This window comes from Pectinophora gossypiella, chromosome 2 (genome assembly GCF_024362695.1).
Source record: "Pectinophora gossypiella chromosome 2, ilPecGoss1.1, whole genome shotgun sequence".
Taxonomy (NCBI): Eukaryota; Metazoa; Arthropoda; class Insecta; order Lepidoptera; family Gelechiidae; genus Pectinophora; species Pectinophora gossypiella.
This window is the reverse complement of record NC_065405.1, coordinates 11,470,725-11,496,775: the sequence shown is the minus strand read 5'-3', so window position 1 is coordinate 11,496,775 and position 26,051 is coordinate 11,470,725. Positions and strand designations below refer to the sequence as shown.

Below are 26,051 nucleotides of genomic sequence, written 5' to 3'. Positions count from 1 at the left end.
ATACAGAGAAACTAAAAAGCTAACAATTTTACAGTTACATAATAAGTATGATGATAAGTTTCTAATTTAAATACCTATTTACAATAATCAATTATTTTTGGAGTCGGTGCCAAACGATGACTAACGGTCTGCTCACCCTGAAGGGCGGGGAGATTTGCGGGCATGAGTTGTATCTGTCTGTGTCGAATCGATAGTGTCGAGGTTAACACGCCTATGGGACGCAAACCACTTAGTGGTACAGTTTCTAAACCGGCCCAGAGCTAGCTTAGGCACTTGTAAGATCCAACCACAGTAAGCGCAGCGAGATAATACGCAATTATTTATAAGAAGTCGTTTTCTGCTGGACTAACAATACAAATATAGCATAGAATGTATTCATATGAGTACCTGCAAGATCGTCCCAACCATTAGTAGGTAAGAGTATCGCCCGCGCACTACACTTTTTTGCCAGAATTTTCATATATAAATACATTATTACATTGGATACACTTTGGTGCTAGCCGCGACTAAAAGCTATTTCAATGTACGTGGTAGATGCAGAAAACGACGTAAAATTGCAATATCCTCCCATAACATTATAACTTTACATGGAAATCTCCCCGAGCCTCTTCTTATATGTCTTGTAGAAGCAAATAAGTACAACACTATTATACTATCGTAGGTAATTCTTATTATTGTAAACACAGTAGTTGTCAGATGACCTTTAGGTTCAACGTTGTGTGTACGCAGAAAAATTACTACCATTCTGAATTCTAGTAATCAAGGTACCAATTCCCGAGAATTTTTAGTCATAGTACCGATTCCCGGAAATTTTTGGCTATATACATACTTTTGATAGTAATACCCATAAACTACCCATACACATAATAAACAGCTTGCACACAACCAGAGATACATAATAACACCACACTGCTCTGATGGAAAATTGCACAGTGCAGTGATGATAACAACATAAGCTCACGACAGTAACCCACATACACACAGACTAGATAATTACATAAGATTATAATGCAGATTCATTTATTTGTGTTTTTATTATTGTACCCATACTTACGTAATTTTATAAATGCGTAAGTAACTCTCTGGTATGGAGATAGATTGAGACCCAGGAAAGAACGTAGAATAGTTTTTATATCAAAAATCCCTAAAGTGTTGAAAACGGGGGTAGAAAAAAATATGCCGCGCGCGATAAACCAAGTACACGCTGATCAATTCGCGAGCGGAAAACCAGTCGCTTAAAATGGAGATTGTTTAAAACAGTGAAATAAAACTTAAGATTTTACAACACTGTCATTCCGAGCATATTGAAGACGCAGAAGCTGACTAGGTTTTTAATACTCAACTTATTTCGAGTCTACTTTAATGACACCATACACGGCTGAAAAGCATCAGATTTTCTTTACTTCCAGATTTTCTTTGACCTGAAGTATGAAACGTGTGACAAAATCTTCAGGAATATACCATGTACCAAATTAAGCTAGTCATTGAAGCGGCTAATCGGATCAACTAGGCTCAGTCGCATACAATTTTCTCTTTTACTAGACGACCTCAATTAGGGATGGTCGGTCAGAACTAACACGAGTAAGTTGTACCTATTTTATCTATAGGTATATCTATCTACATATTGGTCCCGATTCCTGCAGACACCTCCTAATTTTATTTTTAGTTATACCCGTCGTTTTCTTATCCGCCGAAAAGAAAAGGGACAGATGATTGTAAACAAGTTAATTTTAAAATGAATGAATAACCCGTGCGAATAAAATAGGCATCTCGCTGGTACGCATTCCGTTTGACGTGCTGTCTACTTAATTCTGTTATGTTATTGGCCGATGTAAAATTTTTAGACGGTTGTTTTAGATTTCTGCTTAAAATTGACGTGTATTCCATAAATTCTATGGTTGTTGATTACCCGTCCCTTTCTTTTTCAACGGATAAGAAAATGACATTATAAATTAAAATAAAATTAGATGGCGTCTGTAAGAATTAGCACCATTGTATCTACATAGATACTACTTACTTATTAGTGTTTGACACTCGTAGCTTATGACCACTGTTTTACCTACAGATACGAGTACAATACATTTCAAAGACAATCAAATTGGGATTTTCGTAAAGTGGCAGAGTGCAAACTCTGCACATACTGGCCTCTCCTTTTTACCACCAATCATTTTTAATTTCAAAATTCTCTTTTATTCCACAATTCGTTTTATTCAGCAGTGACGCATTACATCCGCGACCTTGATAAGAGTAACATCTATACTGTTTAAGTGTGGCGTATCCACTATTTTTAACTGTGTTCTACGTGTTCGTTGCATCTTATTTTCGTTATAAGGTCAATGTTGGGAAGACCGGCATACTGTTGTAAAATATGAGTTTGACTGGATTTATTGAAGAAGATATTATTTGTAGACCAGGTCATATGATCGGGTATGATAGATAATTTACTTGGATATGTATATAAGTCTAAATATAAGGCACTAGACGATATTTTACCCCAGACGGTCTTCCCCACATTGACCTTAATCTATTCTTAACTGTGACTTTGTGAAGTGCCAATTCTACAATTAACTGTTTACTGTTGGACGCCTGCTTTCATTGTGACTCTGAGCTTCCACCTCCACCCATCGTGCCGCAGTACAGCTCTTCCAGAAGAGCCCCCATGGAGGCAATTAATCTACATCAAAAAACCTTTCAAATGAGCAGTATGGCTCATTACTAAGACCAGAGTCTACATCCTCCGAGGTGTCTCTATGCGTCTTAATTATTATCCGGTCTATGTGACGTCACGCTAATTTCAATATGGCGCCCTCTACAGGACATAAAATGAGGACGATAAAAACTCGCCGTGGGCGAGGAGCCTAAATAGTGCGGGCTAATTGCTGACTATGAAACAATTTACTGAAAACTATTTCAATTTCAATGAAATACCCAAAATGTATTTTTCACAATTCACGTGCTACATTTTATTCGACTAACAAGAGTTACTTAAATTCAATTTTCTAATCAACTATACAATACAAATTGAACCATTCTGAGGGGAGCGGGTAATCAGATCACACTGTTTTGGTTACGTATGAGTTATCCTATTTTAATTTAAATCAAATATACCGACAGTACTCGTAAATATGATTACGTTATACCTACAAATAACATTAAATACAAGTATAAGTGTTACAGTTAAAACGCGTTTTCCACATTTAAAAATTTTTTTTCCGAAATGCTTCTCTTAAAACTAGAATCTAGGTACTATGTTAGATATTTTAAATAAAAATACTTATTTCTTACTTTAAACCTTGGTTAAAACATAAAGCTTCTAATACAGAGGCATATGTCAACATTTCTAAACATTTTGAAAGAAAAAAAAACATTTAAAAATATATTTTATACCCGGATTTGTACTGGCTTGGCTATTAACGCCCCTATTACATGGGACTTAAACATGGCTGGCGAGAAGTGGGTGTATTGTATAATACACCTCTAACTACCCCTTCGGCGGTACGGGCGAATGGTATGCTATGTTTATTTACCTACATCAAAAATTAAGATTCAATATTGTAACTTTTTTGACACTGTTTTGGTACTTCTATATACATTTATTATTTATGTACCCGTTATTTTGCACTTCCTGTCCGTCTTTTAGATGGGCATTCCATCCGATTTTTTTATTGGGAATTTTCGTGATAGGTGATCAGTCCATCATCTATATAATGAGGGTTTTTACGTGATTTAAGTAGGTTATAATTGCCTTGGATGGCATACTTTAGCTTTATTCCTTGTTAACAGGTTTTCAACGCCAACACTCAAAGTTTTATGGAACTAATACTTGTCCGTCGCCTCGTCCGCGCAAACTCTATTTAAACATCTCTTTGATGTGGCTCCAAGAGACCTCACTACTTTCTTTCTTTGAAGAAGCTAAACACGATTAAAAGCTATTCCGGTACTTGACGGCACATTACAAGCGAATTAAGACTGGGTAACAGTTTCACAAACTCTTTAATAGCAAACAAGTTACAAAACTTACTAAACATCATTCAGTATCATTATTTATTTCTGCTCGACTGCGGCGAAGTTAAAGGGAGTGCTGTTTTTGACCGCTATACAGGATGTTAGTGACATCGTAACGAAAACTTTGAGAGATGATTCAGGCCATAATTCTGAGTTGATATCAAGTGGAATTTTCCGTCGCAAAAGTATGGAACGGAAAATAATTTAAATAAGCTCTAAAATTTTCATGACTTCTCCGACAGGAAATTCCACTTGATATCCACTCAGAATCATGGTCTGAATCATCCCCTGCAGTATTCGTTACAGTGTCACTAACACCCATACCTACTTGTATGGCTACTGTATGTACTTGTATGGGGTGTAAGTGTCATCGTAACGAATACTGAGAGGGATGATTCAGCTGATTATTTTGAGTTAATATCAAGTGGAATTTTCCATCGCAAAAGTATAGAATTGAAAATAATTTAAAAAAACTAAAAAAATAACATGAATGTTGCGACGGAAAATTCCACTTGATATTAACTCAGAATCATTGTCTGAATCATCCCTCTGATTATTCGTTACGATGTCACTAACATCCTGTATATAGATATACAGGCTGTTAGTGACATCGTAACTAATACTGAGGGGGATGATTCAGACCATACATACATACATAAACTCACGCCCGTAATCCCAAATGGGGTGGGCAGAGCCACAAGTAATCAAAGACAACTTGCAGCCACTGTTGATACGAAGTCCTAAGATGGATATGATGAACCTTATGGTGATAAGGGATCAGCCTATCGCCCATAACATTAGTCCATCACGTTAGAGGACGCAATCCCTCTGTCGGTTCATGACCATAATTCAGACCATAATTCTGAGTTAATATCAATTGGAATTTTCCGTTGCAAAATTCATGTATGTTTTTGTATTTTTTTAATTATTTTCAATTCTACACTTTTGCGATGGAAAATTCCACTTGATATTAACTCAGAATAATGAGCTGAATCATCTCCCTCAGTATTTTTATCACTTACACCTGTACAAGTACATACAAGTAGCCATACAACTAGATAGGAAGCTAGTGTGTTATTTGAAATCCTATTTCTATTTACATTTACTTCTTCTTCTATCGTGTGGGTTGTGAGGCGAATTACCAACCTCATCAACCCTGGTGTCAGGGTTACTATTGAGCCGCCAAAGGCCCCTGACATGACTCATTTATAACGACTACGTACTTACAAAGGAAGTAGTAATCGGAAGTAGTACATTTACTTATCATCTTTCGATTTAAACATAAACAGTCTATATACGTCCACATTTCACCACGCTGCTCTGCTGCGAGTTTACACTCCACACATATACTATATTGTATTAATATATTACTATATTGTATTAAATCATTTTTGCATGGCTTATTAATGATTGTAGGACCTTGGACAAAAAGCTTACATGGTCATTGTTAGTACTCGTAGCAAAACATTGAACGGAGAAAGTCATTAATGTTGAAACTTTGCGAAGGGCCCATAAGTTGTGTATGAATACACTGAAATACATATATGAAACTATACGAGTAACTAACTATTACATATATGAAACCACTAGTTAGCTGTTACCCGCGACTTCGCTCGCGTGAAACGCAACTATTAAAACTATACATAGAAGTTTCATATAAACTTTACCTCCGTTTTTACCTCCTTTGGGGCAGTCTACATTTTTAAAGGAACCCATGCAAAATTTGAGAGTCAAAGCACTTGTAGTTTCTAAGATTTCATGATTTCGTTAGTCAGCCAGTCAGTGATATTTCACGGCCTCCGTGGTCCAGTGGCTGAGCGTTGGGCTCACGATCCGGAGGCCCCGGGTTCGAATCCCGGATCATAAAAATCACTTTGTGATCTCTAAGTTGGTTAGGTTACAATCTAACCACTGATCTTATTTCACTCTACCAATTTTTGAGTTTCTGATTATGAGTGTCATGGCATTGGGTACCTAGCTAGGTACATACTTGTAGTAGTACTTATCGCGAATAGTTAAGGCGTAAGTAGGTTCCTAATGTCGGTCACTCAGGAGAAAATAAGAATAAGTTAGATACTACGGTAACTTAAGAACCTTAATGTGTAAACATTAGATATATACCCACAATTATGAACACTAAAAAAAAATATTTGTATCGCAAACGTAACCTCTATTAACTTTTGACGCACACCTCAAAACGCTATTAGCTCCGATAGTTATGAGAATACCTAATACGTTCTTGACTGACTCGCATAATTAAAATTAGCTGTTTATATATTCAGTCTCATGTAACATAATTGTCAAGTCCTATTCAAATGTTCCTCTAATATTGTCGAAATAGGAACAGATCACGTCCTAATTTCTGAAGCTATGATTAATTTATACGAGCAATTTACGGGCGCCGTGCCAATATGATTTCCACTTCATTTATTATTCCATCATAAAATTATACGTGATTAGTCATGTGTGCTTATAGCACTGTAAGCGAATTTCAATTAAATATATTTTATTAAAAATTGATTCTCCCCTCCTCTCCCTGATCTGAAAATGAAGAAAAAGAAAATATCGATCTACTTTGGACCAGTTTCTTGCGCCTCCGTAGACACACGTTTTATTTTAAGTTACTATGAAATGAAACCCTCAGCGCTCCTGATTTTTTCACTAAGACTAACGTAGTAAGGCGGCCGAACGAAGCAAAACTACAGTAATACATGTAAAAAAAGTAGTTACTTCACTAATGCGACTATCCATAATGCGTAACCAAAATAGTGTCATCCTGTTCGATAGCAATAGCGTAGACCATTTTGACTAATACATGCTTACTCCTTCTACTTTTGTAGCGGGAAAATTCTATCAGAACACCTAAACATTATCTATGATTTTTTTGCACCTTCCAAGGATTGCATAAACATATAGGTTGCGTCTGCAAGTTGTATTCAATGAATCAAGTCTCAACAAACTTCACTACTTACTTATCAGTAAGTGAACTACGTGTCACATGGTACTTATCTCACACTTAGCGTAACTTTAATGAAACTTTATACAGGGAACTTAAACGAACTTCAAAGGAACGAAATATGTTGCTTGGGTACATACCTACATTTCACCTAATTGTCTGTGCTTCGGAATGTACGTTGGTCCCGGCTGCTATTTATTTAATATCTAAGTAGGAAAGTAGTCGTTACATGTGCCAAAACGCTAACTTATCTTGAGTTACTTGTCTGGGCCTTTGATGGCTCAGTAATAACCCTGACAAAATCCTAGATAATTCGTAGACATGGTCTATTGAGAACTATTGAGATGCGCCAATCAATTTCTCCAAAGAGCTTGTCTGTCGCAACCTTGCTATGTAGTACCTAATTCTAAGACTTACAGAATGGTGGGGAAAAGTAACTCAGGTTATTTATGAGGTGTTTTAATGAAACAGATGAGGTTCTTGTCTGGAATGGGTAGTCTATGGAGCGTTTATTCTTACAAATGAGGAGCGTCGATAAGCGAGGGGTATCCATCACGGAGTTACACGAATTACCTACCTACCTTTTGATATAGCCTTGCTAGATTCACCAATTCACAGTCTCTACTTGCAGTATTTAGTTGCGTTTTGTTAATAATGCACAGTGATGGTGCGTTTTGTTGCAATTTTTAATCTCTCTCTGTTCTGTTGTGTGGGTTGTGAGTTGGATTACCATCCCATTAACCCTGGTGTCCGGGTTACTATTGAGCCGCCAAAGGCCTCTGATATCGCTCATGTAACGACTACTAACTTACATGAGTAAGAAATAACCGGGACCAAGGGCTTAACGTACCTTCCGAAGGATCATCTTACTTTCGGACAATCAGGTGATCCCGGTGGGGGAAATATCACAAAAATCATTTTGTGATCCCTAGTTTAGTTAATACACTTCTCATCAAAAAAATCGAAACACTTCCGTTTTCATTGTTTCTGTCCGAATTTAACACAAAAAAGAATTCATACGATGAAAAAAAATACATAAATGTATAGCTGGCAGTTTGGCCATTACAGTAATAAGCGAAAATTCTAAATTCAAAATTAGAATTTCATTTGTTTATCTTATAAACGAAATGAATCACTGTTTTGAGACAAATGTGTGTTTAGGGTTGGAGTACATTTAGCGTTTAAAAACTAAAAATTGGCGCCTATCCTTAAACTTTTTGTTTTTTATTTCAATACTGTGACTTTGGGACGTCTGAAAAAAGGTTTTTTTTCTAAAACGTATGGATACTTCGCCCACAGAAGCCGCCCAAGTTGTGGCATTGCTGGATTCTGGCCTTAGTCAGCGTGTTGTGGCTGCAAGACTGCATCTAAGCCTGTCATCTGTTCATAGAGTCTATAAACGTTATCGGGAGACTGGTTTGTTCACGCGCCGTTCAGGATCTGGCAGGAATCGGGTCACTTCTGAGCGAGATGATCGATTTATTGTAACAACTTCTTTAAGAAATCGACGCCTTAACGCTTTTCAACTGCAGCAGCGGCTTCGTGTTGTACGAAGGGTGGCTGTAAGTGACTCTACAATTAGAAGAAGGTTGAAGGATCGTGGACTGGTACCGCATAAGCCAGCAAATGGGCCGAAATTAACTGCAGACCATCGAAGAGCGCGCCTTAACTTTGCACGTGAGCACCTAAATTGGTCATACCTACAGTGGAGCAAAGTTCTCTTTTCTGATGAGTGTAAAATTATGCTGTATGGTAACGACGGAAGGAACAAGGTCTACAGAAGAGACGGAGAACGCTATGCATAATGCTGCATTGAAGAAAAGGTCAGCTATGGTGGCGGTTCGTGGACGGTTTGGGGAGGAATCAGCGCCGACGGTAAGACAGAGCTTGCTTTCGTGTCTGGGCCACGTCTGCCTGCACTAAACTGTCATCGGTACGTCGAAGAGTGTCTCGAGCCTCATGTGATGCCCTATGCACATTTTATTGGCAACGGCTTCATATTCATGCACGACAATGCTAGGGCTCACACCGCGGGCGTCGTACGAGATTATCTTAACGAAGTCGATATCTCTATTATGGAATGGCCAGCAAGAAGCCCGGACATGAATCCCATTGAACATCTGTGGGATGAATTAAAGAGACGAATTCGAGCAAGAGATCCTGCCCCAGAAACACTTAGCCAGCTGCAAGATGCAATCCAAGAGGAATGGGACAATATACCACAGCATGTGATCGTGACTCTCATCCGATCGATGAAGAACCGTATGGAAGCAGTAATTAGAGCTCGGGGAGGGAATACAAGTTATTAAATAAACGTTTTTTAGCTTTTTTTTTCATTTACGTGTGTTGTTTTATCCATTTCCTTTATACTCCATACGGAATAAAAATGACTCATTTAACAAAATACGAAACCTATGAAAAATTCATTTAAATTTAGAACATTAACATTAAGATTTGATAAGCTCATATTACTCACTATTAAACGACATTTAACATTTATTCCTAAATGTACACATTTTTCTGATAATCCTGACAAAACGTAAACTTGCAAGGTGTTTCGATTTTTTTGATGAGAAGTGTATATTACGGGCATTTTTTTATTATAGGAATTGGCAAGAACAATCCATAACATATTTTTTTTGATGTGAATTATTGTAAGTAGATTTGCTGCAGATGGCATTAACTACTTGGCCGGACAAAAATCTATAACAAAACAGAATTTAATAGGTATTAAAGGCAGTAATCGAATCGTTTGGCTACTAGCCCAGACACCTCCATCAACCCTGCGTTGAGTATGGATCCATACGCCTACGAAACGACACCGCTTGTGTCGTAGGCGCTTATAAATTGTGTTCCAAGTCTCCTGTTTCTATACTGTAGGAATATTGTTCGTCGTTACCAATACGTATACAAGTACCATAAGTATTTTCACAACTATTTTATTTTTACAATTGAGTTCAATACTCTTCCAATACACAAGGTGTATCATCTGATAACTCGTCGCGCTAACTACTTTTGACGTGAAAAATGTACGCGGTCTTTGGAAGCCTAGCTGAAAGCACTTACGTGACGATCCAATGATTATAATGGCTTCAACGATGAAATCAATCTTCATGCCAAGCTATACCTATATTATAGCTATATCAGAGCTATCATCATTTCCCCATATATGACAGAGTCCGCTTACCTAACCTGAAGATTTGACAGATCCAGTTTCTTGCAGAAGTAACTGCCTGCCTGACCTACCCGATCTCGTGAGATCTCGTTTAATTTATTGGGATCAATCCTGAAGCATAATATGACGAGATCCCATTCGAGATTTACGGGATTGCGCGAATCTCCTTGAGTCATACTTTTTAGTTTGATTATGCTTAGGTATTTCCAAAAAAAAACTTAATCATTTAGTTATTAATATTGAAGAATAAAGCTTTTTGTTTTCTTTCTAAAAATATACGAATTTTATTTTAATTAACCTCACTATCACAGAACAAGATGATTGGACACCTAATAAGACACGCAAGAGATCAAGAGAGGTAAGGTGATTGGACACCTAAATAAGACACGACGAATTTATTAAAAACATCATAGAAGGAAAGAGATGAAGAGGAAGGCCAAGAAGAGCTTACATGGAACAGATTAAAGAAAAGGGTAACGTCGTATTTTATAGGGAAGTCAAGGAATTGGCCTTTGATAGACTGGAATGGAAAATGCTACACCGACAAGAGCGTGACTCTTAAATTGATGATGATGATCACAGAACAGCAGTTTTCATCGTCTCCAACCATCCAAACTTTACATTTTTTTATGAACTAGACGAGATCCCGAAAATTTAGGGGTCTCGCGGGATTGATAATTCTAATCCTGCGGGATTCGAATTTGCAATCTCAAGTCGGGATTGCATTCGCTATCCGAAACACATTTATCGGGAATGTGGGTTTCCTCGCGATATTTTCCTTCATTGCCGAACACGTTATATTTTTGAAGCTGAATAGCGGTACAAAGCCGCGAGCGATGACCGAAGCGCTGCAAGGCGATAATTGATTGGTTTTGCACTCGAATGCCCCGGAACACGAATGCAGGCGATCAACTATGATAATACCTATTAGTATTAACAACAATAGGTAGTACTACCTATACTTATTCTTGACTACGTGTTTATCTCCATTAGTTTACATAATATAGTAATTATAAACACGTTTGGGTAAAAGGCGCTAAGAAAGAACCTGTTTAACATAACATAGCATCACGCCTATATTTCTGAAGGACTAGACAGAGGTGTAATAATTATATATATATATATATATACAGGGTGGCCCAGAAGTTCAGGTTCAAAATGAAAAATTAGATAGAGGGGCTCATTAGCTACCAGAAACACCCCTATGTATGTTCAGCAATTATTTACGGTTTAGGAGATATGACCCATTTTGTACCTTTTTCTAGATTTTCTACCTTACTTCATAAATAATCATTTTGTCGCTATCCCTTTCTTAATAATTATTTTATTTTACTTCACAACTATGCCTAAGGCTGTGTACCGCTCAATCAAAGATAAATCAAAGTCAAATCAAGTATAAAAAAAAAGTTATCGGAAGTCAAAGTGAGAATTCGACCAAAATTGTTACAGTTGTTAAAACTTCGCCGAAGAATAATAAACACATGAGATTGTTACGGACCCTGAAAGTATTTCTAAAAACTGCTCCATTTAATAGGCTTTTAGAAACATTAATAAAAAGTACCCTTAATACGGGCAAAAAACTAAGTAATTTGACCTCAAATATTGCAAGACAGACAGATTTGAAGGAAAATTTAACATTCTCATACAATGTAGCTGCTTCTTTCTAACGTTGTTAAAGGTGCTCAAAGACACATTTTCAGTTAAAAGTAAATAAAAATCACGCTTATAATCGCTAACAGGGTAGACATAGCAACAATCCGAAGAGAAAACTTGCAGTCACTTTTGGTATTCGTATTTTAATGAAGGTACATAGGTAGATTTGAAGGAAAATGTTATCCCCAAACACTGTTGGTGATTCATACTATTGGATACTAAAATAAAATCTGTCTTTGAGCACCTTTAATAACGTTAGAAAGAAGCAGCTACATTGTATGAGAATGTCAAATTTTCCTTCAAATGTGTCTGTCTTGCAAACTTTGAGGGCTAATTACTTAGTTTTTTGCCCGTATTAAGGGTACTTTTTATGAATGTTTCTAAAAGCCTATTAAATGGAGCAGTTTTTAGAAATACTTTTAGGGTCCATGACAATCTCATGTGTTTATTATTCTTCGGCGAAGTATTAACAACTGTAACAAGTTTGGTCGAATTCTCACTTTGACTTCCGATAACTTTTTTGTTATCTTTGATTTGACTTTGATTTATCTTTGATTGAGCGGTACACAGCCTTAGGCATAGTTGTGAAGTAAAATAAAATAATTATTAAGAAAGGGATAGCGACAAAATGATTATTTCTGAAGTAAGGTAGAAAATCTAGAAAAAGGTACAAAATGGGTCATATCTCCTAAACCGTAAATAATTGCTGAACATACATGGGGGTGTTTCTGGTAGCTAATGAGCCCCTCTATCTAATTTTTCATTTTGAACCTGAACTTCTGGGCCACCCTGTATATTGTCATTACCTGGCATAAATCCTGTACACCACGTGATATCAATTATCATAACCCAAACATGAAGTCAAACTCATAAAATCGAATTCAGTGGTTAAGAACATTTTTTCTACATTTATCTACGTCATCATTTAGGTATTTTTTAACGTTTACCCTGGTGATCTTTCGGCATCGCACTTGATTAGATAAATCAAAAAAAGTTTTCAAAGTATCTTAAGCTTTATTGTTAAAGAAGCAAAGAACCCTTTTAAGACTTGCTTTAAAAAAGGAACTTTCATCTCAAATTATAATTTGGGGCTTTGAAGATTGCGCAGGCATAAGGCGGAAATTATTCTAATTAACCCTTTCAACACAGTGGAAGAATGAAAAGAGTGAAAACATGTTTTAAAACTACTATTATACAAAGATTTTCCTTAAGATCTGAGTTAATTTATGTTCGAGGCCTAATTAAAGAAGAAAGCTGTTAGGTTAACAAATAAAGATCTACTAGCAAGTTGCAGCTTCGAAAGGAAATAAAAAAGAAAACTAGTGATTGAATACGGAAGTTTGCATAATTTTATCTGTAGGTATACTCCATAATTCCATTAAAGTTCCATTCCTCAGCTGTGAACGAAGTGAAAGATGAGATGGATCGTTTAGTACGATTTGGAATATTGCCAAATTATAAGAACAGTCGTTTCAAGTGATTATTCGTATAACCGCACGCAAGCTTTATCTACATAATCTATGTCTTTTGAATTGTTATAAATTGGTTTCTTTATGTATAAATATAACTCACGCCCGTAGGCATACATTACGTGCTGATTTTTATATTGAACAAAAACTGACAGACATTTAAAAAAAACAATGAGACATACTGAAATTGTAAAGTATATAAAAAAAACTTAAAACGACCAAGGAGGCCGTCTTTAACACAACCACCCTAGTGCGTTTGCACTCATTTGAAACAGGGATTTTGGCGAAATATGCCACAGAACGCTTTAGCAGCCCAGACCTTGTCCGCACTGCCACCATCCTTATCCGGCTGTACTTGCCTGGAAATATTTCTTACGTACAGACTCCTTTTAGCCACAAGTTGCGGGGTGCATCAGGGTCTACAACTAAAACGAGATCCTAATGGGGTGGGCAGAGCCACAAGTTAAATAAACTTGCTTTACAAGTTAGTCGATTACATAAGATTACTAAATCTTTTAAAGGGCAATGTATACGTTTTTACAATAAGATTCCCATTGACATTCAGAATTTTCCTGTCAACTGTTTTAAGACAGTAGTTAAACAAAAACTTTACTAAAAAGGTGATAAAGTGATTATTTAGAAGATATGATTGCATGGGATTAACTGTCTGAGAACTGATAGGTATTAGGCAGCTAAATTACTCAATTGTATACCAATATTTTATGTTTATTTTTATTTTTTTAAAGAACTTCTAGGGCCCTGTGCCGAGGTTTTTCTTGCAGCTTCTTTTCCCCGGCTATACAGGTTGTGAGAAGCTGCAGTAGTTTTAGGCGGATGAGACGTTCGTTATGTAAAAAATTACGATTCAAAGTGTAACTATGTTACCTACTGAATAAAGATAAAAAAAATAGTAAACAGAAGGCAACTTGCAGCGCAGCCACTGACTATAAAAACATTAAAGTATAACAACAAGAAGAACTTAAGTAACTGTGGTCCTGTGGTACACGGGTTTGCTTCTCAAATGGGAATCGGTTCGAACCCCGGTACCGGACTTGTGAAGCCCTTTTATCTCAGAACGTCCACAACCACCTTATGATCATTTCGACAAACATCCGTCTTGCTTTTTTGTAATTGTTTTAGTGGAAATTTGATATGATGTTGTTGTCTTTTTTGTGTGTGTGGCACCCTTTTATAATTCCGGCCAAGTAGTTAATGCCATTCGGGCCAAGTAGTTAATGCCATCTGCGGCAAATCTACAATAAGTAACGTCAAAAAAAAGCCCTTTTATAATAAACTAATTCTATTCTATACTTGCACCAACACTCGCGTTCACCACCTGGCACGTAGGTCAAACAGAAAGCTCGGTGAGGTGTGGGTACTTGGTTTATAGTCGTGAGATTCTGTTATATTAAAATAGAAAGTACTTATCAACATACTTCTGATGCGTCCTGTCCTAACAGAGAACTGACTTCATTACCTACTAGATTTTGATCTTAGATTGTAACTGTGTATCGTCACAAAACAAGGCAAAGCAGGAAAATCTCATCCCGCCATCTTTAACCTTTCCAAATGTGTTTTTGTAGTAATCAGGATTTCTGGGTCCAAATCCGAGCTTCAATCACAGCAACGGCTATGGGGCTGGGCCCAAATCCGACCGAATTAAAAACACATCTAGCAGTCGGCGACCCGAAAGAACCCAATAAACCTTTGCCGTTAATTTAATTTTGTTAGTAGATATATTTAATCACCCACGTTCCAAATATGAACAAAGTTTAAGATGTTTCCACCATGTCTACTAACGGCCTCCGTGGTCTAGTGGTTGAGCGTTGGGCTCACAATCCGGAGGCCCCGGGTTCGAATACCGGTAGAGACAAATCACAAAAATCACTTTGTGATTCCTAGTTTGGTTCGAACATTACAGGCTGATCACCTGATTGTCCGTGCGTCGGAAGGCACGTTAAGCCGTTGGGCCCGGTTATTACTTACTGATGTCGTTACATGAGCCATGTCAGAGGCCTTTGGCGGCGCAGTAATAACCATGACACCAGGGTTGATGGGGTTTGTATTCCGTCTGACAACCCACACGATAAGAAGACCGTGCCTACTCACAACAACGACCTTTTGATTTGAGGATCCACAGCATTCTTCACTTGACCGATCATGTAGAAAAGCAAATCTACAAAAAGTGACATATAATTAACTACTTAAAAAATAAACACGTATCAGCTATAGGAACAATAATACTACTTTAACTCAATCCTTCCCGACCGTATTTCGCATGTCATCACGCCAGCACTCGTCGCGTTAATAAATTAAATTCACTCATTATATCCTGTTTTAACTGAAAACATTGAGAAGTTTTGTATGTCAATTTACCCAAAAGCTATTGCAGTTTTAAAAATTCTGACATGTATGTACAGGGTGTTAGTGACATCGTAACGAAAACTTTGAGGGATTTTTCAGACCATGATTCAGAGTTGATATGAAATGGGATTTTTTCCGTCGCAAATAATGAAAAAGACACAAAATTCTTCACGAATTTTTCGACAGGAAATTCCACTTGATATCAACTCAGAATCATGATCTGGATTATTCCCCTCAGCATTCGTTACGGTGTCACTAACACCCATACCTACTTGTATGGCATGATTCAGCTCATTTTTCCGAGGTAATATCAATTGGAATTTTACGATGTCACTAACACCCTGTATGTATAGATGTGTATGTGACATGGTACCAAGAGAAGAAAGTGACCGATTACCAATGAGGTTAGTTTGGGCTTAATAAATACGAGTTGGGAATCGTACTTTCCCAATAGTAACAAGTGGCTTATTTAAGTGAGCCTATTTAAGCTACAATCCACGTCAAATTTGAATAAATTGTTATCTCACATCTACCTGTCAGTCAGATGCAAAGTTTCTTTGAATTTTAAATACCTAGGTAGGACTTAAAAACTTCGGCGGTCTAAGACTATGTAATCGGCCTCTGAAGACAGCCCCCTTAATTTGTCGTGAGCCGACCTCGGAAACTCGAGCGGAATCCCAACTTAGTACGGATAATCTTGCTGTAAATCCACCTTTCAGAATCGTATCGCGCTGTAAGGATATTTACACACGGTGGTTTGTCATGTGAGGCTGTGGAGTGGGAGAACATTCTTCTCTGCTGCACAACACCACGCCTGGTCACGGCTTATATTTTGCCGCTAAAATTGATTCCACCTGCAATATCCTAGCAATACCATGGACAACAATGTATAATACCATGGACAATTTCAGAACCCAGGAACCCAAATCAATTGAATCAGTGGGTACTTAGGTTTAATTTTAAACTTAGGAAGTAAAGTTTTTTTTACTTTTGATGGGTTTGCTCTTGGCCTCAGAATTGCCCGAAAGTATTGACGAGGCCTAAGATGGAGCTCGCTCGCCCAGAAGGTGCCTGTTCACTCTGGCTTTGAAAGCACCCGGGTTATATGCATTCGGAAATACAGAAGGCGGCAGCGAATTCCACTCCCTACCCTAGGTTTTATTATATACCAAGAACATGGTTCACAACATTCAAGTCAAGTACCTACTTTACGAATATAGGCACCCACTTACTACTTTTCTCGGAAAAATTGGAAATCGTCAATATCAATTTCGCACGTGTACGGTCAGCAACACATTACGGCGATGTCGGCGATTCGTCTTCAATTCTTTATCTTGATATGTCCATCACGAGCGTGATTGAATTTGTACCCATTGAAAGCTGAATGGAAGCGTTATTTGTCGCCATGGTATTTTTCTTTTTATAAGTATAAGTACCTATGCTATTGTCACAAGACAAATTTGCACTTTTGGGTATTCTATGATCTGTCCTATAGTTAATTGTTATCCATGAAGAAATAATATAAATTAGGTAGGTACATGCTTATGATTACTTATGATGGCAGGGTTACCAACCCTTCGTCTATAATTGTAGGTAGGTACGTAACCTAATCTCAGAGAGAAAATATACAGGGTGGCCCAGAAGTTTAGCTTTAACAACGTTAGAAAGAAGCAGTTAAATTGTATGAGAATGTCAAATTTTCCTTCAAATCTGTCTGTCTTGCAATATTTGAGGTCAAATTACTCAGTTTTTTGCCCGTATTAAGGATACTTTTTTTGGATGTTTCTAAAAACCAATTAAATGGAGCAGTTTTTAGAAATACTTTCAGGGTCCATGACAATCTCATGTGTTATTATTCTTCGGCGAAGTTTTAACAACTGTAACAATTTTGGTCGAATTCTCACTTTGACTTCCGATAACTTTTTTTTTATACTTGATTTGACTTTGATTTATCATTGATTGAGCGGTACACAGCCTTAGGCAAAGTTGTAAAGTAAAATAAAATAATTATTAAGAAAGGGATAGCGACAAAATGATTATTTCTGAAGTAAAGTAGAAAATCTAGAAAAAGGTACAAAATGGGTCATATCTCCTAAACCGTAAATAATTGCTGAACATACATGGGGGTGTTTCTGGTAGCTAATGAGCCCCTCTATCTAATTTTTCATTTTGAACCTGAACTTCTGGGCCACCCTGTATATGTCGTAAAAGTGGTGGTGTGTCAGAAGGGTGGGCGTTAGAAGACAATAATGGCCGTCATTAGTATCACAATCATTTTATTTACTTCCACATAGTTTTTGTATCACGATTAGATAAAGTCACAGTATAAGGTTTACACTCACGGAAACATCACGGTATTTGTAACGGTTACATAGTCTCTCGTAATCTAGCGCGCCTAAGGACGTTAGCGCGAAGGGGGCCCTCCACCACCCATGGTTCCTATATTCGGACCGAATCATCGGGACATGTGAACGTACTTGCTAGGTGCTCTTTTCCGATCACACTTTCTTGACGTCCCTACAAGTTATAGGTGAGCGACTATAGCACTCCTCGTAATTATTCGACACGTCCGCTCATGACGATGGTTCGCAGTAGACTGCCCGACTAGAACGGCAGTGCACGTCCGCTCGACACGACGACTCTGTAGTGACTCCCTCGACTTCTCCCAGCTCTGCTCGTAGGCCACCTGCCGTCGGAGCGTTGCAACTTCATGACGGAAGTGATGTAACTTCATTTTATTTTCCGATTTGATCAATTTCTCTTCTTAATTCATAACTAGCGCCGGCATATATTATGAATAAATAACTAAACTAGACGACTGCCGACTAATCTAAACGGTCCTTCGTTCGAAACATTTATAGGTAGTAAGTTGAAATAAAATGAAGCATAAAGCTTAGTATGTTAAAAAGTTGGTGTCTTTTCTAATTGGCTTTTCTACGGAGTCGTGAAATATGTATATGATGATATAGTAAATTTTACGAACCTACTACTGGTCAAAAAGAAAATGGAATTACGAATAAGAGTAGAATAGATCAGGATATAGAGGATCTATCCCATTTTGCCAAGTAAACGTGCCTCCGGCTAGCATCCGTAAGATAGGCGGTTTCTACGGAAGATTCATGTGACCCTCGACGAATGTGGGAAAAATTTATCAGAATCGGCGGACAGTTCGTGGTTCTGTTACGGTTTTGTTCATGGTTTTGTTATTTTATGATTACACTTTATGGTCATGATGATGATTACACTTTATTGATTAGGTAAGTTAGGTACCTAGATCTCTTCTATCGTGTGGATTGTGAGGTGTAGTACCAACCCCATCCCCTTCCACCCTGGTGTCAGGGTTACTTTTGAGCCGCCAAACGCCCCTGACATGGCTCATGTAACGACTACTTACTTACATCAATAAGTAGTAACCGGACCCAACGGCTTAACATGCCTTCTACTTTCGGACAATCTGGTGATCAGCCAGTATTGTCCTAACCAAACTAGGGACCACAAAGTAATATTTGTGATATGTCCCCACCGGAAATCGAGAGCCCAGCGCTCAACCACTGTACCACGGTGGTCATTACCTACTTACGTAAGTTGTGCCTATAATACCTAATATATATACAATATGTCTAATATAATATGTCCTCTGACAATGGATCAGGTATTCAATATAATGTGGAAGTTTGAAGTAGAAATAGTACCTACAGTCCTACATTGAAGCAGTATTGCAAGTTAACATTTGCATACTGCGCGTATCTATATGAAAAAGTAAACTAAAGTGCACAATGTCAACACATGGTCTTCTTAATAAGATATCTACGACATTTTCTGTATAGGTACCTACTACTTATACGAATCCTACCCGAGAACCAATAATCAAGTAAAACCTAACAGTCTATTCAGTCATGGATAGGTACTTGCCAGTTGCGACTGAGCCACTAACGAGATCCGTCAATTCCAGGATTTATCATTGTCTCTTACTTATCATACCAGGCTAAATAGATGAAAGTAGTTGGAAAAAACACTATCGCGTAATACCTAATTACACTTATGAACTCTTAAATAGGTACTCATTTAATTGCTTTTATTATAAGTGCAAAAGTGAATGTCTTACGCTCTGTCATGTCGCTGTCCAGAAAAGGATAGGCACTTAAGTATAAGGTATGACTAGGAACTACTTACACTACTACTACTACCAGTATACTTTCCAGAGTCGAATAAAAACATCGCATACCGATGTCCACGAGCGAAAAGGTCGCTAAATACCGTCTTCCTACTTACTCATTTGTAAGTATGTTGTAGATACGAGTAGACCTATATATGAAGAGTTCTTAAATCCACGTGTAGGCGATATAAGCCAGTTTTTCCTTAAATGTTTACAGGTAAAATACGAATAGCTATTTGAGAACGAAAAGATATTCAAACAAATTTAATTTTGTAGCACATTCCCTGGTTTTGTGTAAAACTGTAAGGCGCGCTTTTCCTCACGTTTAGCTGAGCAGTGGTGCGTGATCCGTGCTGTGCACTGCAAAGTGAAAACTGCGCGCTATAAGCACGTAAGCCACTAAAATTTAATTTGCTAAAGCTATTAAACTGAACAGCCTGTATTGGCCTGGTTTCCCATCGAGGGTCGGAAGATCATAGGTAGTCACTTCGGTAAAAGACCGGACCTGTCAAATCTTCAGATTAGATAAGTCGACCCCGCGAAAACGGGATAAGACTAGAAAGATGATTATTGAAGTTTAAACAGCTAAAACTTGATCTACGTACGGTAAGATGTACAATCTATTTTACCTGGATTATAATACAAAGTGTTAGTTACAGACATCGTAACGAAAACTTTGAGGGATGATTTAGACCGTGATTCTGAGTTCATATCAAGTGGAATTTTCCGTCGCAAAAGTAATAATGGGGTGGACAGAGCTATAAAAAATGGAAAATAAAACTACGGATCCATAAAAGGCACACTGCGGCTCGCACCAATACGAACTTGGAGCGGGATTTCCGTATGGGCTGAGTTTACGTCCAGCGCAAAGATTCTACGCGGATTGGCGAAACCTTTCACTACGATGCCAAATAAAAAAGTCTGTAAAGAAATCTAGTTAACGCGCTGGCCGCATCTCGACATAAATATGTGAAGTAACGAAAAAAACAGCCACGGGGCTGTCAAATTAAACCAAAATTCCAAATTTAGTTACCTTTTACATATCCTTTTACAGAACGATATTTTATCATGCTCAAAAACAATCATATTACTAAATAGGTACTTATTTATTTTTACAAGGGGCGTTGATAGTACCAACAAATCAAAAGTATGAATGATTTCGCAAATTTAGAGAAAACTATAGTCCGTGAGCTGTCATGTCGCTTGTGTCTGTGTAACGATGTGGTGAAACTCAAGCCCCTCAGTTCAGAGGTCAAGAGGAAACTTAAGAAGCTCTTCGAAATCGTCGTAAGTTACCTTACAATTTATTGGAAGAACGTGTCACTTTCATTTCAATCTTAAGACCTGACCCTAAACTACGAAATACTTAGGGCGGTATTAATAAACTAATCTCAGTTTCGAGACTGCCCTCAAGATCATGTCAATGTGACAGTTCTCATATAAAAACAGACTTGAGCACCCTTAGTTTGAATGTGTGTAGGGGACCAATTCGCGTCAAGAATTATTCGCATATATCTTTCCCCCGTATAAAGACCCAACAGTAAATAGTACCTAAGTGTTCATACCTTATTGTATCTATTCATTCCAGATCCGAGCTGACGACAGTCTTCCCAAAGCGATATGCCACGACTGCTTGCAACAAGTAGGCACCATGTACCTCTACTCTATAAAAGTTGAGAAAACGCAAAAGTTTCTCGACTTTTACAAACTAAAAAGCGTAGACGAAAAAAGGGATGTTCCAATTGAAGAAAAAATGCATCCGATCATAGCGGCTTTATCAATTGAACGCTTGAAGGAATCAGAGAAGGCGTTGACCACGCCGAAGGATAAGCCTCTACCGCTAGAACTCCAGCAAGGAGACTCAAACAAACAACAACAAAATAAGCAAAAACAATCAACTAAAAAGAAGTCTCCTGCCGATATGAAGTACATGGAATCAATGCCAATGGAAGAATTTGCGAAATCGGAGAAACTAGATAAGTCCCTGCTAAACACGTCGACACCGCAGCCTAAAGCAAGTTTATCACCTGTAGAGAAAAAAGAACACAGTAAAAAAGAGAAGGAACCATTGGATATCTCAAATGACACTCTGGACCCGGTTGTGTTGATAGACGGGAGGCCGGCTAAGCAAGGGGTGGCACTGGACAGACAAATAACACTGTTTTACAAGATGGAATGCTGCATATGCCACGAGAATGGGTTCCACTTCAGGTCCTTGATGAAACACTACAAAGACAGACATGGTGTGCCTGGATACGTGACATGCTGCGACAAAAAGTTCCACTACTTCTACCCTAAGAAAATCATCGAGCATATGGCCTTCCATCTGCAACCTAGTATATTCATGTAAGATGTGATTTACTCATGTTTAATAGGCTAGTTTCCAACTAGTCAAAATCAGGTAATTTTTACTCACGTCAAAACACGAAATTACAATGGAATTTGTATGAAAAAGCACACCGTTACGTCATAGAAAAACATGATAAATTGTCGACTTATTATTACGTTTTTCTTGACTAAAATTCATAAATCAGTTGAATAGAAAAACGAAAATGTTTTCCGTTAGTTTTCGATCTGTAGTAGGTAATCATAATTTTAATAATTTATCTTGAAGCTAGTACACGATCCAATTATAGCGATTCGTTAATGGATTGGAAAAAAGGCAACACTTAACTGGGTATTCGTTCTAAAACAACCTTTTGTTTCATTTTTGATTGGCCTTCATTTTGTTTCTCAGTGTTACCTATTTACTTGCCTTACCATTGCGGTGTTACTAACAACTTTAATTACTAAAACGAAAATATAAAATTCAGGGAAAACATTAAAATAAAGTTTTCAGTTAGGGTTTTACATTACCGTTATGTCCATTCTGTTTATTCTTTAAATTAGTCCCTTCGGTGTCTCTCTAAAGCAAATCTGCAAGATGATCCAACAACATTTCTATATCTGCAGGTGCCCAAGTTGCCACCAAAATTTCCAAACCTCCCAAGAGTTGGTGGAGCACCAGAGCAACGGTGGGCGGTCTGAAGGCAAGATCGTCTGCCCTCGTTGCAGTGAGCGATACCCCACCTATCACGAATTGGGATGGCACATCATCACACACCGGAAGGACAAGATGCAATGCGATTATTGCGGCAAGCAGTATGTATCTACTATGTAACTTCTATCTTGTAGGTTGCAACTTGTACCTAAGGTCAATGACCGACTTCAATATCTCTGGTGTTAGGGTAGGGTACCTACGAGGGGAGGTCAAAAAGTTCGCGGAATGGAGGGGTTGGAGGGGGTTGGTTTGCTCGTACAGGTAGCCGCTAGTTGCACACATCATTAACAGTATATGTACCAAGTTTGAAGCAAATCGGGTCATTAACGTATGAACTATCGACCAGCAAACAAGTGAATCGGGAAGAACTCAGCGAATATGGAGAAAATTGAACACCGCGCCGTCATTAAGTTCCTCACCAAGCAAGGAAAATCCGCTCAGACGATTTTTCAAGAGCTGTTAGCAGTTTACGCGGACTCTGCCCCTGGTAAAACCATGGTTTACAAGTGGCATAGTCTTTTCAAGCAAGGAAGAGAGTCGATTGAAGATGACCCCCGCTCCGGACGGCCCATTGAGGCCACCACACCGGAAATCATCGAAAAAGTAGAGAAACTTGTATTAGAAGATACCCGCTTGAAGAAGAAGCAGCTTGCAGCAATGGTCGGTGTATCCGAAACAAGTATTTTAAATATCCTACATCAACATCTTGGGATGACTAAGGTCAGCGCAAGATGGGTTCCAAGAATGCTCACGCCACTTCAAAAAAGTGAGCGTGTCGAGTGTTCTCGCCAGTTTTTAGAGCTCTGTGGAGAGAATAAGGAAGAAGTTATGGCCCGGATTGTTACTGGAGATGAAACCTGGGTTCACCACTATGAACCTGAGTCGAAGCAAAAGTCGATGCAGTGGCATAAAAAAGGCACACCTCCTCCAAAGAAGTTTAAGGTGTCACAATCGGCCGGAAAGATCATGGCCACTATTTTTTGGGATACAGAAGGTATTTTGCTGATTGATTATAAAGATCGTGGTGTGACTATAACGGGACATTACTACGCTTCTTTACTGGATAGATTGAAAGAGGCTATCAAGGAAAAAAGAAGAGGAAAGCTGTCAAGAGGTGTGCTCCTTTTGCACGACAACGCACCCGTCCACCGTGCCATGTTGCGACGGCTGCCATTCACCGATGCGGGTTCGAAAAATTAAACCACCCGCCTTACAGTCCAGACTTGGCCCCCAGCGATTATTATTTGTTCCCAAAAATGAAAAAGGAACTGCGTGGACGAAAATTTGGCGATGATGATGAAGTCAAGTCTGCAATTTCGGCCTATTTTGACAGCAAAGAGAAATCTTTTTTTTATGATGGAATAAACAAATTATTTGATAGATCCGGAAAATGTGTTAAGGTTAAGGGAGAATATATTGAAAAGGAAAAATAGTTTCGTGTTTAATTTCGACCCCCTTCCCCCTCATTCCGCGAACTTTTTGACCTCCCCTCGTACTAACCCGCAGACCTAAATACCCATGACGTGGCTCATGTACCGACTACGTATCTGCTTCAATTGAGTAAATAGTAGCCGGCTATCCGAGACGACCGATTTAACGGACCTTCAAAAACACGGACTCATCATACGTTTCTATTTATTATTATTTCCGTCAACGTCCAGAGGTCCAGATCATTAGCCGCAAGCTCAAACCACTAGACCATGGACGCTATTAAGTTACGTATAACCACACCCCGAACACTTCATATAAAACACCTCGTTTTCACAGACACTACACATTGACGTTAGTGAACCTAGCTTAACGAGTTGCCATTCCATATATGCATTATCTATTATTCCTTATTCTATGGTACCTATAAGTGCTATAAGTTAGACGGTGTCCCGGCCAAGTAATTGATGTCATCCGATACAAATAGAGTTTCATCTCGAATCTATATTGATTGAGTGCGCTTTTGTAATAATAATAGAAATAAAAACGATACTAGTTAGATACTAGGTAACTAGTTTCCGTAGTATTCCAAAGGTACTAAAATCTACAACAAACAAGTTACTCAGCGCAAGTTTCATTTCATAGTCATGTCATAAGACAGTGCACTCGGTAAACAAAGGATTCAATCCGTCCAAAGGAGAAACACACTGAATAACACTAACCTATATGAAATAGAAAGATATCGTAGGTAGTAGTAGGTACTTACTTTTTTTAACTTCCGTTTGATCAGAATATCTAAAAGTTGCTCTCCCACGTAGTGCAAAATAACTCGCAATTATCCTCCCCCGAGTTTCCTATATCCTATAATGTATATTTTTGTCACTACCAATATTCGAAAACACCAATTGTATATTCAATTTCAATTGAATTATATTCTATTCAATATTCGAGATTGGCTCTCTATTCAATATCTAATTGCCGTGTCGTGTTGTGTAGTACATTATTACCTATTGTGTATTTATTCTATTGTCCTGGTTCCAAAGACCGGAAAGATGAGCACAAACACAGATACGAACAAAAATTTTCTTGAAGACTGAAACCGACTTGAAGTCTTTTGCTTTCAAAAGAGCCATCCAATCTAATCATTCGAAGTTATTTTAGTAAGAATAACAAAGGTAACTTCTGTAATTGAGTCACACGCAATCAACCTTAAATGCCAAAGCCAAAAACATTGAAATTCGGAATAGATACTGTTTAAATTTTCGAGAATTCAATTTTCGAGATTTTCGGATTGTTGTTTGAAGGAAAGCAAGACGTTATGGACGCATATACAGTGACATACCTACTTTCAATGTTAGTTCAGAGGATCCGACGTTCGTCGCCTTGTGAATATGACTTTGTTATCTGCTAATCTTCATTCCAGATTGAAGCACCACCATCGTAAAAAGACCATAAACCACATGGAAGACATGATTTTGTGTTCTCAGTGTATTCGCACACTGAGAAGTATAGAAAAGCAAGAAAAGGAACTAGTAAGTACATTCTCCATGGTCTGAAATTAAGTTATAAAATAAACATTAAATGTTGTGACAAGTTTTTAACGTTTCATTTTGCCTTCTGCAGAAGGAGAAAATTAAAGCTAAAAGCAACGACACGATCACACTGCAAAAGTATCAGAAGTTCAGGCAAGCGATGGGGCTCTCTGGCGACGAGGACGCATCAACCGATTAACCAGACATTTTCGAAAAAAATAGAAAATTATAGAAAGTGTTTTGACGCTATTTAAATAAAGGTGTATTTTTTTC

General features: G+C 38.0%; 1 protein-coding gene across 2 annotated transcripts in view; it reads left to right on the top strand.

Moving 5' to 3' along the window:
- Positions 1–26,049, top strand: part of LOC126373321 (zinc finger protein weckle-like) — a 36,524-nt gene extending 10,475 nt beyond the window's left edge. The window contains exons 1-5 of one of the 2 annotated variants that reach the window (XM_050019441.1): positions 20,794–21,065; positions 21,367–22,124; positions 22,731–22,919; positions 25,670–25,778; positions 25,870–26,049. In XM_050019441.1, the coding sequence (XP_049875398.1) occupies positions 20,928–21,065; positions 21,367–22,124; positions 22,731–22,919; positions 25,670–25,778; positions 25,870–25,977 (1,302 nt within the window). In that variant the 5' untranslated portion in view covers positions 20,794–20,927 and the 3' untranslated portion in view covers positions 25,978–26,049. Of the gene's footprint in view, positions 1–20,793; positions 21,066–21,366; positions 22,125–22,730; positions 22,920–25,669; positions 25,779–25,869 lie in introns of those variants that run through there. The other variant, XM_050019450.1, reaches the window with a different exon arrangement.
- The last annotated feature ends 2 nt before the right edge of the window (positions 26,050–26,051 follow it).